General features: G+C 41.4%; 1 protein-coding gene across 1 annotated transcript in view; it reads left to right on the top strand.

The window, feature by feature from the left end:
* shisa8b (shisa family member 8b) overlaps positions 1-12,910 on the top strand; it is a 28,609-nt gene extending 15,699 nt beyond the window's left edge. The window contains exons 4-5 of the mRNA XM_061756767.1: positions 7,000-7,113; positions 9,576-12,910. Of these exons, the coding sequence (XP_061612751.1) occupies positions 7,000-7,113; positions 9,576-10,117 (656 nt within the window). The 3' untranslated portion in view covers positions 10,118-12,910. The remainder of the gene's footprint in view (positions 1-6,999; positions 7,114-9,575) is intronic.

The following is a 12,910-nucleotide window of genomic DNA, read 5'->3' as shown; positions in this document are numbered from 1 at the left end:
TATACAACCCATATGAATGAGGTACAGAATAAGCCACTTGCCGATATAGTATTATAATGGAGATTAAAACGCATGTGTCGTCTTGTTTTTATTTATGCTGCCCAAGTTTCTTTTTATTCACTGGTGTTAGTCTCCATGTGATCATGTGACCATGCACGAGAGTTTGTGCATGTGAAGGTGGGGGGTGGGGGGTGCAGTGGGGCGGGGGGTTCATATGAGAGGCCCCCCGCAGCTTCAAATACTTAGTAAGGAGATTTTCGCAAATTGCTAATGATATGAATGGGACATTTTAATCCCAAGTGCTTCACTGATTACTGCGTACGCTTGAAATGCTTATTTTAGAGTCTCCAAATTGCCGGTATTTAAACGCCTCTTAGTCCAGGTTTTTAACGAATTAATAAGATCATAAATATTGATGAAGTCAGTTGGTTTTGGATTTCTCTGGTGTCAATGAGTACCACTGATAGCATATTTTCATTTGTAGTTGTGTTCCCTTTTGTTAAATCTGTTGTGAAAAAAACATTTGGAAGTATATCTTCAGATTGGGTATAGTTGGCATTTAACACTCACCAGCCACAACATTTGGCGCAAAGGTACATATGAAAACGTAAATATGTTAAGTATTATTGTAGAATCTTGGCGGTTGGCTGGCTGTATGTCTTCGTAACCGGAAAATGCAATTTGTGTTGTCAAAGCTTGCGTGCATATGGAATTATTGCTATTGTTAAGTATTATTGTAAAACCCTATATCCTATCGACTCTAATGAGGTTCAATACAAGAACTGCCGGCCAAATTTTGCTTGACCCTGTCAGAGACGTGCAGTATTACTTTAACAATTGCTATGAGAGTGTGCTTGTCTTAGGGAGTCCCCAAAAAACACTATAAGAGTGCCATTTACTATTATCAGTATAATTGTCATAGTTGTGGTTTGCAGTGGTGGAGAGCTGTACTGCATTATCCTGAGAGCTGTTTGCAATACAACATAGTCTATGCCTGTACAAGGCCAATCTATTGTAATTTTAGTTAAATATGACCACCAGGATATAAAACTTTTAAGTGACTGCAGATTCCAAACAAGGTTTTCCAAAGAATATGTAGCGTATAGTGTATATGCTTCATTGTGTCTGTGGTAGGACCCTTGATCAGCATATATTTAGGTTTAAGTATAAAGCCTTTTTTGTTGTTGTTATTTTTAGGCATAATTAAGGCCTTCATTTTGGAAAAGACGATCATGACTGTGGTCAAACTATGTACTGCAAACTATAAACACAATAATATATTCAATATCTCACTGCCATAAAAAAGGGGAAAGTATTGTTTTTGTGTTTGTGCATGGCTTTTATTAGTATTTGTTGGAAGTAAAAGTGCAGTACACTTCAGTATATTCATGTGATATCTTCAGCTGTAGAAGATTTTGCACTCTCAGCACTCTTTGAGATGCAGCGCTCTGACCTCTGCTGGATTTCTCAGCAATTGGTCTTCTTTTTATTTGATTGCATTTCATTTACACATTTTATTTTGAAGTTAGGTTGAACCAGAGTGTGTAAATTGAGCCATGAGACAAAGTGGAACATTGGATAGATTGCATGGGCTCCAAACAGCTGAGCAGTATTGGTTTTTCCACAGTAGAATAGACAGCAGAGGGGCTTTGGGGGGGGTAAAACTAATGCTGATTAAACACACATATGCAGGGTAATTGAGCATGTTTAAATTGATGAGAGGCATGAGGTAAAAGGTCTGCTGACATTCCCCTAAAAAAATAAATAAATAAATAAAGTCAGAAACCTTTCGAGCCATATAAAGTTTTGAAGGTTTCCGTGAGCTATTAGCAGATTAGCGATGTTCAGTTAAGGATTAGAAGCAGAAATATGGTCCAATATTCTCCAGCAAACATGACTCATTGCAGAAAAAAAAGCTGGAAGCGAGAAACAAAAACTGACCTATTTAACGAACACGACTGCAGAAGCAACGTGACAGTAGAACAGAACATCATCAATACGCACGTTTCACCTTGATTTGAACTTTTAACCCTCAGCAGTTAAGAGCAGTTGCTCTTTGGCAGCTCGTCTAAAAGTCTGTCCACACTCTCTAGTCTCAGGTGAGGCTAGAACAGGGCAAACGGCTTCTTGCAAATTAACGATGCCGATGTGAATCTGCGCTCTTGCGCTGCTGTGACGTCTTCTTGACTAACTCAGTACATCACACGGCGCCATTGTAGTAAAATATCACAGCAAGCTTGGATGCGGCATAAACTCTGTGTGCATCTTTACGTTTAATCTTTCTCATTCGTACCACTGCAGTGTCGCAAATACACACGGAGACATTTAGATTTCCTCCAGACAAAAACCTCTCTGCTTTTTGCTTTCCCTTAAAACTCTTTTATGTCTCATTACACACCCATGCACTTGCACGCACGCGCACCTGCACACACACAAATTTGCTCAGAAACGTGCTGGCCTTCACCATTCTTTCACGGTCATGAGCACTCACAATAGCACACCAGTGGAAAAGTGGAAAGTGCAGGCTGGTTCTGTGCTTGTGTAAATAATTCAACGTCCCCAAAGATGCGAGTCCAACATCAGTATTTCTGCCGTGTTCCTCAAGAGTCAAAATACCTTCTTGTTGTCGTGTTGTTGTTTTTTTTTACTTAAAATGAGACAAATTTGCTGAGGTAGCTTCCTTCATTCCTCCCAAAAGTGGGGAAAGGGAAATGTTTAATATATGGATGACACTATGCACACACTATAGTTCTGAGTCATAAAAAAAATAATAATTATCGACTTAATTGTTTACATTTGGATGCTCATCTTTCAGGGCTTGAGAGCTGGAGAGTCACTGTTCAAGCATGGCAGTGCTGTTTGTGCACCACTTTCACTTTGACAATTCCTCTTGCATGCCTGCATGTGTGTGATCTGGTTCTCTGGTGAGAGTTGAATTTCCAATTGGGGGATTATCCATCCGTCCATTTCCTGTACCGCTTTTCCTCACGAGGGTCGCGGGCGTGCTGGAGCCTATCCCAGCTATCTGCGGGCGAGAGGCGGGGTACAACCTGAACTGGTCACCAGCCAATCACATATGTGGCACATATGAACAAACAACCACACTCACATACACACCTACGGGCAATTTAGAGTCTTCAATCAACCTTCCATGCATGTTTTGGGGATGTGGGAGGAAACCGGAGTGCCCGGAGAAAACTCCACGCAGGCGGGGTCCTCAGAACTGTGAGGCAGATGTGCTAACCAGTCGCCCACCGTGCCACCTTGGGGGATTATAATGGGTATAATTTTTTTTTAAATGTAAACCTTTCTGTGGCGAAATGAGCAATATAACATGGCACCAAATTCTCGCTCAATTTCTCAATTATTTGGCCTTTTCTACAAATTCCAATATTTATGTACACTAGTGTGCAAAAGTCTTAAGGCAACAGACATACTGTATGTTGTTATGGCAGTGCGGTAATGACCATATATAACATTTGTCACTGTGTATATGTCCTATTATTTTCCGATTCTACAAAAGGTCGTTAAAAACAACACACAGGTCCGTAGATTTTTAGAGCTAACGTACTAACTCAAATTGCAAGAACAATTACATGCGTTTTCAGCGAGGCGCCGCTCACATGTGAGCTGCTCACATGTTGCAACCTTAGAGGGGAAAGATAGACTCATTAATAGCTTTAGGTGTCTTTTTCTCTGTGGTTCCCGTTTTTTATTCAGAACAGTGCCTATTTCCCGTTCAGACAGTTCTGCAATGGCGTCACTTTTCTAACACTTAATCACAAAATCACTGATGAATGTACAGAGCTAATCAGAAGGACAAAACAGACAATGAAGATGATCAAGAAGGACTCTCCCCGCCCCTCCTCATAATCCATACATCACACGCTGAGAAATCACTGGATTATATGGTGGAGGATGTTTTTTGGTTTTGTGTGCTGGCTCGCATACACCCAGAGTACGAAACATCTCACTGGGTAATCAGTTTAAACCAGTGTGTGCATGCGTGTTTCGTGCGAGTGTGAGTGTATGTGTGTGTATGCATATGTGTGCGTGCTGATTAAGGTTTAAAGATGTGAGGCGAAAGTGTTAAAAGTGTTGTTGCAGTGAAGTGACATCTCTCTACCTCTCTGGCTTCCACATGAATCTCTAATTTATTTCACCAGAACATCCTGCCTTCCTCCGCCCCTCTCTCTCTGTTTTCATCACCCTAACCACAAGTGACGCTCACTCTCTCTTCCCAGTGTGTGACAAGAGATTAGTATTCCGCAGTTACATGTATTGCGTTTGACCGACAGTCATTGAAGTGATGAGATGATTTGTCTTTGATGCGGTGCCCAAGTACAAATAGACTTGACTTTGTGCGTTGGTAAACCAGCCAGATGAGCACACAAATACACAATACTTATTGAATTAAATGAAACAGCTGTGACTCAGACAGGCACTGCCACACACATTTTATGGGTTAAAGACATTGCCATAATTCTAAATGCCGCTTATTTGGTTGCACTCTCTCCAAAGTGAATTTAACAGCCTGCTGTGTGGTTGCGTGTGTGCCGCATACATCCCCGAGGCTGACATCAAGTGCGTTGGCTGCATCAGTGGGCTTCATTAATGCTAATAACCACGGCTTTACTCTCCCAGCTAGTTTGTTCCATTGTTCATTAGCCTCAGTTCATTTGGCATGGGAATGACAGGCTGTCAGAGTTGGGGCTGTTGTCCCACACTGTCCTAAACTGAAATTCATTTGTTTCCACAGTGTCTGTTCTGAGTGGTACAAATCTGCATTGTTAGACTATTACGAGTTGTAACTTTTCAAAGTTAAAAAAAAATAAAATAACCATGTCAATGTTAGTTCCAGAAACAGAAGCACCCATGCATAATTAAACATACAGTTACATCTTATAACAAATCAAAGTGCAGACAGTTGAAATCTCAATGTGCAAAACAAGGCAGAACACAAGTGGGTGGGTGGGGTGGTGAAAAAGTGGCAGAACCAGCGAGCTGAGAGGTGACGAGCACAATGAACTGTTTTGAAAGATGACAAGCAGGCGTAGGAAAAGAACTGGTGGGAAGAGCAGCAGACAGGTGACAGGTGGATTAGTAAGTGGGTGAGGAGAAAAGATGCAAATGTGAACAAGACAATGCAGAAAGCTACAGAGACAATCTGAGACAGGGTGTTCCAGCTTGGTGCGTGACATATACAGCATAATCCACAATTGTTACCATGGCCTCATATAGTGCGGTTTGACAACGCACTGCTGCACTTTTATTATCAGTTGATTTGACAATTATGTTGCCAGGCAAAAAAAAAAAAAAAAAAAAAGCAAGTACATATTTGCTAATGTAGTATATTTTCATAGTAACACAATCAGAGTTCCTTCGGGAAGGACAAATGTTTGGAGACCTGTGTTCCCACCAACTGTCTTTTCTTTGTACTTCTACATCAAAGAACATCCTTTAACCAGTTATATGTTGATTGGGGGGTCTTGCATCCCCCTGACAGAAACCTGTCGGGGGTTTACAACCGGTCCTGGTCTTCAAAGAGGACTGTTTGGCATTATCGTAACAAAGGACCCCCGGGGGTAAGATTGACCAGGCTGAGAGACGACAGCAGAGGAGTAGTGGTATTTCACACACCCAAAGAGACACCAGCTGGCAGGTACGATTCCAAATATGGTCATGAGGAGCAGCATCTTTCCGGATGCAACGAGGGAGGGGGCTAAGTCCACGCCCAGAGAATTAGAACCTTGATAAACTGAGATCCCAGGGTTTTCGGGGGCTTTTTCGTCGTTCTGACAATGCAGCAGCTGCTATGACACTAAGGCCTGTTCAATAAATCGAATTAGCCCAAATGCCAAGTGTCTCGAAATCTTCATTCACCCCATGCCAGACGGAAGTCGGAGTCCTCCCGGGAGACCACCGACTCGGAAGCACAGGTGCACGAAAATTTAACCACACTAACCTAACAAACCTACTTGCATCTTTTTTTTGTCTCCATTACATTACATTACATTACATTAGATTACTACATTACACTGTGAATCTTAATCTTACAACTGTGGAGTTGAGTTTTGTCTTTGTGGATGGGCTTAAACTGACATCCTTAGAGAGGTACAGTAAAGACACAAAAACCCAATGTCATTCACTATTTCCTCAAAAGCAATAATTCCCAACCGGTGTGCCAGGGCACCATAGTATGCCGTGGCCCGGGAGAGAGAGAGAGAGAGAGAGAGAGAGAGAGAGAGATCATCGTCATTCAACTGCACTTAATCAGCAGAAGGTACATCCACCTGTTGCCATTCATACAACAGAATAGGTCATGGCTTCCTGCGGGTATATCAGCTTTGTGTTCAATAAAACGAGCAAAGACTTCACAAGTCAGTTTGTGAGTAAATTGGCATGGGATTATTATCATTATTTCAATAATTATACTTTTTGTTACATTTTTGTTTGGGGCTGTGTCTTGTGATTTTTCTAAAGTAACATGGGTGCCTTGGCTCAAAATAAAAGTTGGGAAACACTGCGCTAGAGGTGCAAAGTGGTATTACTTCATTATTCATGTCAGATTGTAAAGGGGTCATATGAAAAAAAACCCATCTATTTTTTAAATGTTTGTGTACAGATTGTTTTGTCTCTTTATCAACAGTTAAATTAAACAACCAAGTCAATTGAGTTGTCTGCCTATTTCTGAAAATGCCTGTGAGTGAGCACCTCAACCCAACTGTTACCAAACAGTGGAGCTCATTAGCATAATAACCACACCCACACCGGGTTTCTCAGCCAACGACAGGACAGACAGCTGTTGCAGACCGGAAAAAAAGCAGCTGAAGCGGTGTCGGCATCAGAGCACATCTGGGATGGGGGGCATTCGGTCAACGCGCTGGGCACATTCTGCCGCTCGATGAACAAGGCGGCGAGTGAGGGAATGTTTCTATATGTGACGGTGCTCGCCTTTCTGACCTCCTCTGTTTTTCCCTTTTTTCTGTGTCCCACTAGAGCAGTACCATCTAAATAACTCAGCTCGTGGCGCATTAGGACAAGGCCTTCCTCACTCTCACAGCAACCACGGCACAGTAGGACTCAACAAGTACACCTCTCTCAAAGCCGTGGGTAAGTCGTGAACGCACGCTGTTCCACAATATGACACTGACTACAACTGGCATGATAACCTTTTGAGTAGAGCTGGCTGGCAACACAAGAACAGCCAGCTAACGACGGTGTCGTTGCCCAGCGGCGACCTGAGAGGTGATCTTAAAGAGGAGGCCGCACTCTAAGCTTCTATAGGCCACTGTGGTGTGATGGGCGATTTGCTGTAACTGCTTGATGATTCATCCGTAAATGCTATTGAGTCCAAGAGATACTGTATGGGCTCAGGGTTACTTCGTTCGGTACACCGACGCAATCTAGAGAAATCCAATATATCCAAACACAGTGCCTTAACAAATGATTTTGACCGGCTCTGTTAAGTCATAGTAGCCATACAGTATTATCAGTGATGGATTGTACAATAAAATGTTCATCCACATCCTCGTGTGAAGTCCTTTTCTATTAGACTATCTTGCGTCGACATGTAAAAGTGAACCTCCGCCTTGTAAAATAAGCTTGATGCTTTTTATCGGGTGTTTTTACAGAAAGTTTCATGTCGGTTAAAGGTCACTTATGCAAAAACCTGTTGTTGTCCTTGAGCGGGTGCAACAGGACACAGAACTCCCTCCAGCCTCAGGCACGCCATTAGAAGCAAACAAACCTCAGCCAAAGGGAAATCTCTGCTTGACAAGATGGATTTTATTAACCTTTATCATCCACCATGGAGGCTACCCTCTGCACAAATGCCCTTTTTCAGCTGCCTTTTGCCCATCACCTTTGTTTCTGTGGATACACTTTCCAATTAGTGTAATTTTCCTCCGACATCGCTGTTAACTTTGTACTTTGTTGTAGATGTTACTTAATATTCTCCAATTGTGCTGCTACTGAGCTCACGTAAATACATATTAAGTAGTAAAATTATTTAAAAATCAACATAAAAAGTACATTTATTTATATTCTTGACCAGCAGGTAACAGTATCAAGACCAGGGCAAGGTGGTTTTCATCCGAAATTATTCGGCTTAATTCTTTGTAATCAGGAAATTAAGGCATGGCTTTTATTCATTTACAGGACACAGGGGTTTGTGAGGGGTTTTCTCCAAGTATATACAGTAAGTTCCAAATAGTCGTACTGAATCAAATCTTTAAATTCGGTTTCAAAAAATATTCACGTTTTTGGGCAAAAGATGAAAACTTGCATAAAGAAAGAAAAATTGTTCAGGTGATGAGAAAGCTTGCAGCGATAACCTTAGTGTTGACTTTATTTATACAATTCTCCTTGACATTCATGCCATCCCATGACATACGTAAATATGCACACACACACACACACACACACACACACACAGGACTCTGGGCGAGACTATTTATAAATCACCATTGCCACATTACCACACCCTGGCACACGTACCTTTATATGTCCGTCATGTCCCTTCATCACATTTATGTAGATTGTGTCCTTTGGGATTAGAGAAAAGAGCAATTAAGATAATACGTATCATCATCAGTTACTTGTTTTAACTTTTTGTTTCAAATATGGGCATATAGTGTACTAGCTGGCGTTGCTGACAAAATGTGGCAGGTCCTAAAAGAGACAAAACATGGATTAAGTATGACTTGTTATCAGTGCTCCCACAATACAACACTTTGTTTACACATTATTGGTTCATTTTAGGTTGCATCTGGATGTGACCGAGAACTGCATCAGACTGTGACAAATTGAAAATGACTCTGAAGGACAAACGTCTGAAAATGGCCAAATGTTGCATGAGGTTATGTGCTCACTCATGAGGCTGTACTGTCATTTAAGTTATTTGGGGAGATTCAGTCATAATCAAATAAATCCACCAAGGGTATAGATAAAACAACTGTATTTACTATAGCATACATTCATAAACAGATGGTCAAGGTGTCTTTTTATTAGGGCCCGATTGATTAATTGGCTGGCCGATTTAATCGTTCGATATTAGCCCTTTTCAAAACGGCAAAAATGGGCAAATGTTTTTGCAGATTTTTATTCAACACATTATCACATTACAACATAAGACAAGGATAATGACATTCAAACAAACATAAAAATGAATAGCGATTTATTTTTGCAGACTTGAACAAATACTTAAGGACAAAGTATTGTAAAACAGTCAAATGTCCTGCCTGTAATTTCGATGTTTATTGTGTTTTGGGACCAAAAAATAAGGATAAGCGGTACAGAAAATGGATGGATGAATAGTCAGATAATTGATCGGTTCGAAACTTTATTCTGCCAATATCAGAATCGGCATGGGCTTAAAAAAGAATCCAAATTGGTCGAGGCCTTTGTATTTATTCTAACATTCTGATAATATAGCAGACCATTAGTAGTCCAGAGCCAAACTAAAGTGGGTTCGGTTAAACAAGGAAGGTGCCCTCAGAAGTCGCATCAGATCTCTACCAGAACAACAGCAATACAACGCCCTCATCTTTATTTGCCTTCTTTCTCATTTGCAGCGGAGAGTGCATCTCACAGTTACTACAAGAGCTTCCCACTCATGGACTTCGCCCACTATCGGGCGCCCGCCTTTCAGCCAGTGCCAGTGCAGCCCAAAGAGAAGTCATACATCCACCAGCACCTTCCATCGCAATCCAACCTCCACGCTCCCCTCTCCATCTCCATCCCCTCCAGCCATCTGGAACACTCCCACCTCCCAAAGACCACCACGCACCCACTGCTCTCCAGCTCGGCCTTTAAAGCCTGGGAGCCGGTCGGTCGGCACGTCCAAAGGCAGAGCTCGGCCCCGGGGTCCGGGCCCACGCACACCTCCCACTGGAGACACGGCTACTCCACCCATCGGCAACAGAGCATCGAGAACATGCCGAATCTTTTTAGCCAGCCCTGTGGAGGGATGTATGCAGGAGGCGGAGCAGGAGGTGTGGGAGGCCATGGGATGCATTTCCACATGCAACACCCTTCTCAACCAACCTACTACCAACAGGCTACTACCAGGCAAAAGAACTACTCCACACACAGTTCGACAGAAGTGACAGTCTGAGCGATGTGGCTAACTGGGAGTGGCCTGCCACGGTTTAACATTCTGAAAGCTGGTGCTAGGGAAAACACCCGAGTTTGGGATTGGTAGCCCGAGAGTTTCAGTCACACTACACAAGAAAGGTGAAAAGGGGGCAGAAAGAATTTAGGAGACAACAATATACAGCAGATGGTAGCGAGAGAAGAGTAACTTTAGATACCAACAAGCATATTGTGCTTTGTAGAAATTGTGTAGACCAGCTGGAAAGAAATGTAGCAAGGTTACTTGAAAACCACTCAGGCTCCTTCCAATCACCATCACCCATCCTCTGACTTAAACAACTTCAGATCCAGCACCATAATATGCTCTCCTACTCTCAGTCTTAGGGATCTTAAGATACATTAGCACAGAGACAGAGCAGGGATAGAGCTTTGCTTTATTTGTGATAAGATTTTCTGGGGATTGACAGAAAAAAAAAAAAAAAAAAAAAGCATTTGCTTCTTAAATGACGGATTACATAAACTTTTTACACCTTTCCTCAAACCCTGAGCCTAACCACACTCTGGAAATAGGCCACTATCCTTTATGATCTTGTTAGAATACAATCAACAGTACGTAACACACTTTTGCAGATGCTTTGCTGAGCCTATTGTCCTTGAAAAAAAAAAAAAAATACAGTACTTTGTATCTCATTGTCTACCTCTATGCACAGCTGGCTTCCCTGTGTACCTTTTGCTTGGCTCTCAAACTCTCCCATCGTAGCTCCACTATGTAGTGTTTTGCTTTTGGTGCCATCAGGCCAAGCATACAGGGACAGCAGCCCCGGGGCGGCATTAACTCAACGGTGAGGACAATGCCACCATCACGTCAACTCCCATCAAGCTTCATCGAAAACCATGGAGGGGGAGAGGAGGAAAGGGAGCTCATAAGAGCCAGAGGCACGGACCCTTTGGAAAAGAGGAGAAAGCGAGAGGAGAGATGGGAAAATAGAAAACACACTCTATGTTTTCCTTCCTTAGGGGAATGAAAGGCAACGAGTCACTGTGAATCTGAGTTTCTCACTACTGAATTGTCTGGGTCATAACTTGGAGTGTGTGGACCTGTGAGGACACTCATGTTATTTTTCAGCCTTCAGGCACTATTGCAGAGAAATAAGTGTGGGCATTTTCAAGCCTGGAGCTTCAAACACCACTGAAGCCTGGATAGCAAAAGACACCGTGCAGATCCACAGGCTGCTGCGGACAAGCAACAGTTAATCTTATTTGTTGGTGAAGATCAGGAAGTGCACAGAGAGGTGTTTACAAATGTTGTAGTGATATGGAAATGTACAAACAAAGTGAGGCTTTCGTGACATTTACAGCGGAATAAAACACATCTGAAAACTGAAATTAGAATCAAACCTCTGACCAATCACCTTACTTTTGCAGCTAAACAGCCTGCCTATATTTACAAAAAACAAATCTGCATCAGACTTTTGTGATGATACTGTAATACATCTGACATGCAACAAGCACCCACAAGATTTCGTGGTGCCATATGGAGCTCACAATATGGAGCAGACAATTATTCCCAGGAGGTATCACTGGATTTGTGTTGAGGAAACACATTTAGAATAGCTCAAAGGAGACATGGAAGTAAGATCAAGTATTTCAAGACTTCCTCTCGTAAATCTTGACTTCTTAGATTATGGAAATGTCCCAAATTTACAAAAAAAAAAACAACAACACAAAACAATGCACAACACTTGTTCACCTCTTGCTTTTAATTGGAGTTTCTCACGTAAGGATCCTTTGGTTTTGATAGAATTGTATGATATGCAATGGCTAATACAGTTTATGAAATGAGAACTATGTTACGCATCTACAATCCTGCATTTTGTTCATCCAATTACTGCTTTAATATACATTGTTGTCTTTTTTTTTTTAAACAAATTTTTTTGGGATTCGTGTAATGTTTTGTGAAAGTCTCTTTCCTTTGTAAAACTCAATGTGAAGCTTTGTACATTTTGTACACTATTAGTTGGAAAAGGGCTTTATGTAGTACTTATTTCTAAAGATTGATGATAGTTGATGTCAGAGTCAAACAGAATTGATTATTTTGTATAGTAACATGAAATATACGACACACAGAGAGCTCTGGCATAAATGTGCGCTTGACTTAATGTGCAAATGAGTGTGTTATATTAATGTGTTATAGTAGGCCTTTGGTACTGTATGTCACATGATTCCAGTGTATTTTACATTGCAGTGCCACAATTTAAATATGGCCCTAGAAAAACAACCGCAGTGGACAGGTTTTTGTTTTGTTTGTTTGTTTTTTTAGTATTAGAATCTGAAGTAGTGACAAGCGGCCAATGTATTCAAGGAAAACGTGTGCATTGTGGAAATGGGAGTAAAGCCCCCCAGTTTAAGTGTAATATTTGTAGCATCTCAAACTCTATTGTAACTTAAATAGCTACAGCAAGTATGGAAATATGAAACGTGTAGCAGCTTGATTAGAACAATTGTAACCAATTAAATCTACTATGTACTGGTGAGCTCTAATGTAAGCAAAACCAAGTATTATGTTTTCAAGAAAAAATAAAGCAGCAGTAGCAGCACTGTTCTTTGCAGAAACTGTACAGTAACCGATCCCAACTTTTTAAAAGAGATTAATTAAATATTGAAAAACGACTCTGAAGTTTGTGTACATTTATCAAATATATGCTGGGTCTTTCTGAAAAGTTCAACAAGCAGTTCACGTCGTCTCCAGTTCACAATAATAGCACAGACGCTACAGTGTTGATGGTATTGGTTTATTGACCCCACCAAGTGCAAT

Source organism: Phyllopteryx taeniolatus, chromosome 19 (assembly GCF_024500385.1).
Source record: "Phyllopteryx taeniolatus isolate TA_2022b chromosome 19, UOR_Ptae_1.2, whole genome shotgun sequence".
Lineage (NCBI taxonomy): Eukaryota > Metazoa > Chordata > Actinopteri > Syngnathiformes > Syngnathidae > Phyllopteryx > Phyllopteryx taeniolatus.
The sequence above is the reverse complement of the archived record's forward strand: the minus strand, read 5'-3'. Positions and strand labels throughout refer to the sequence as shown.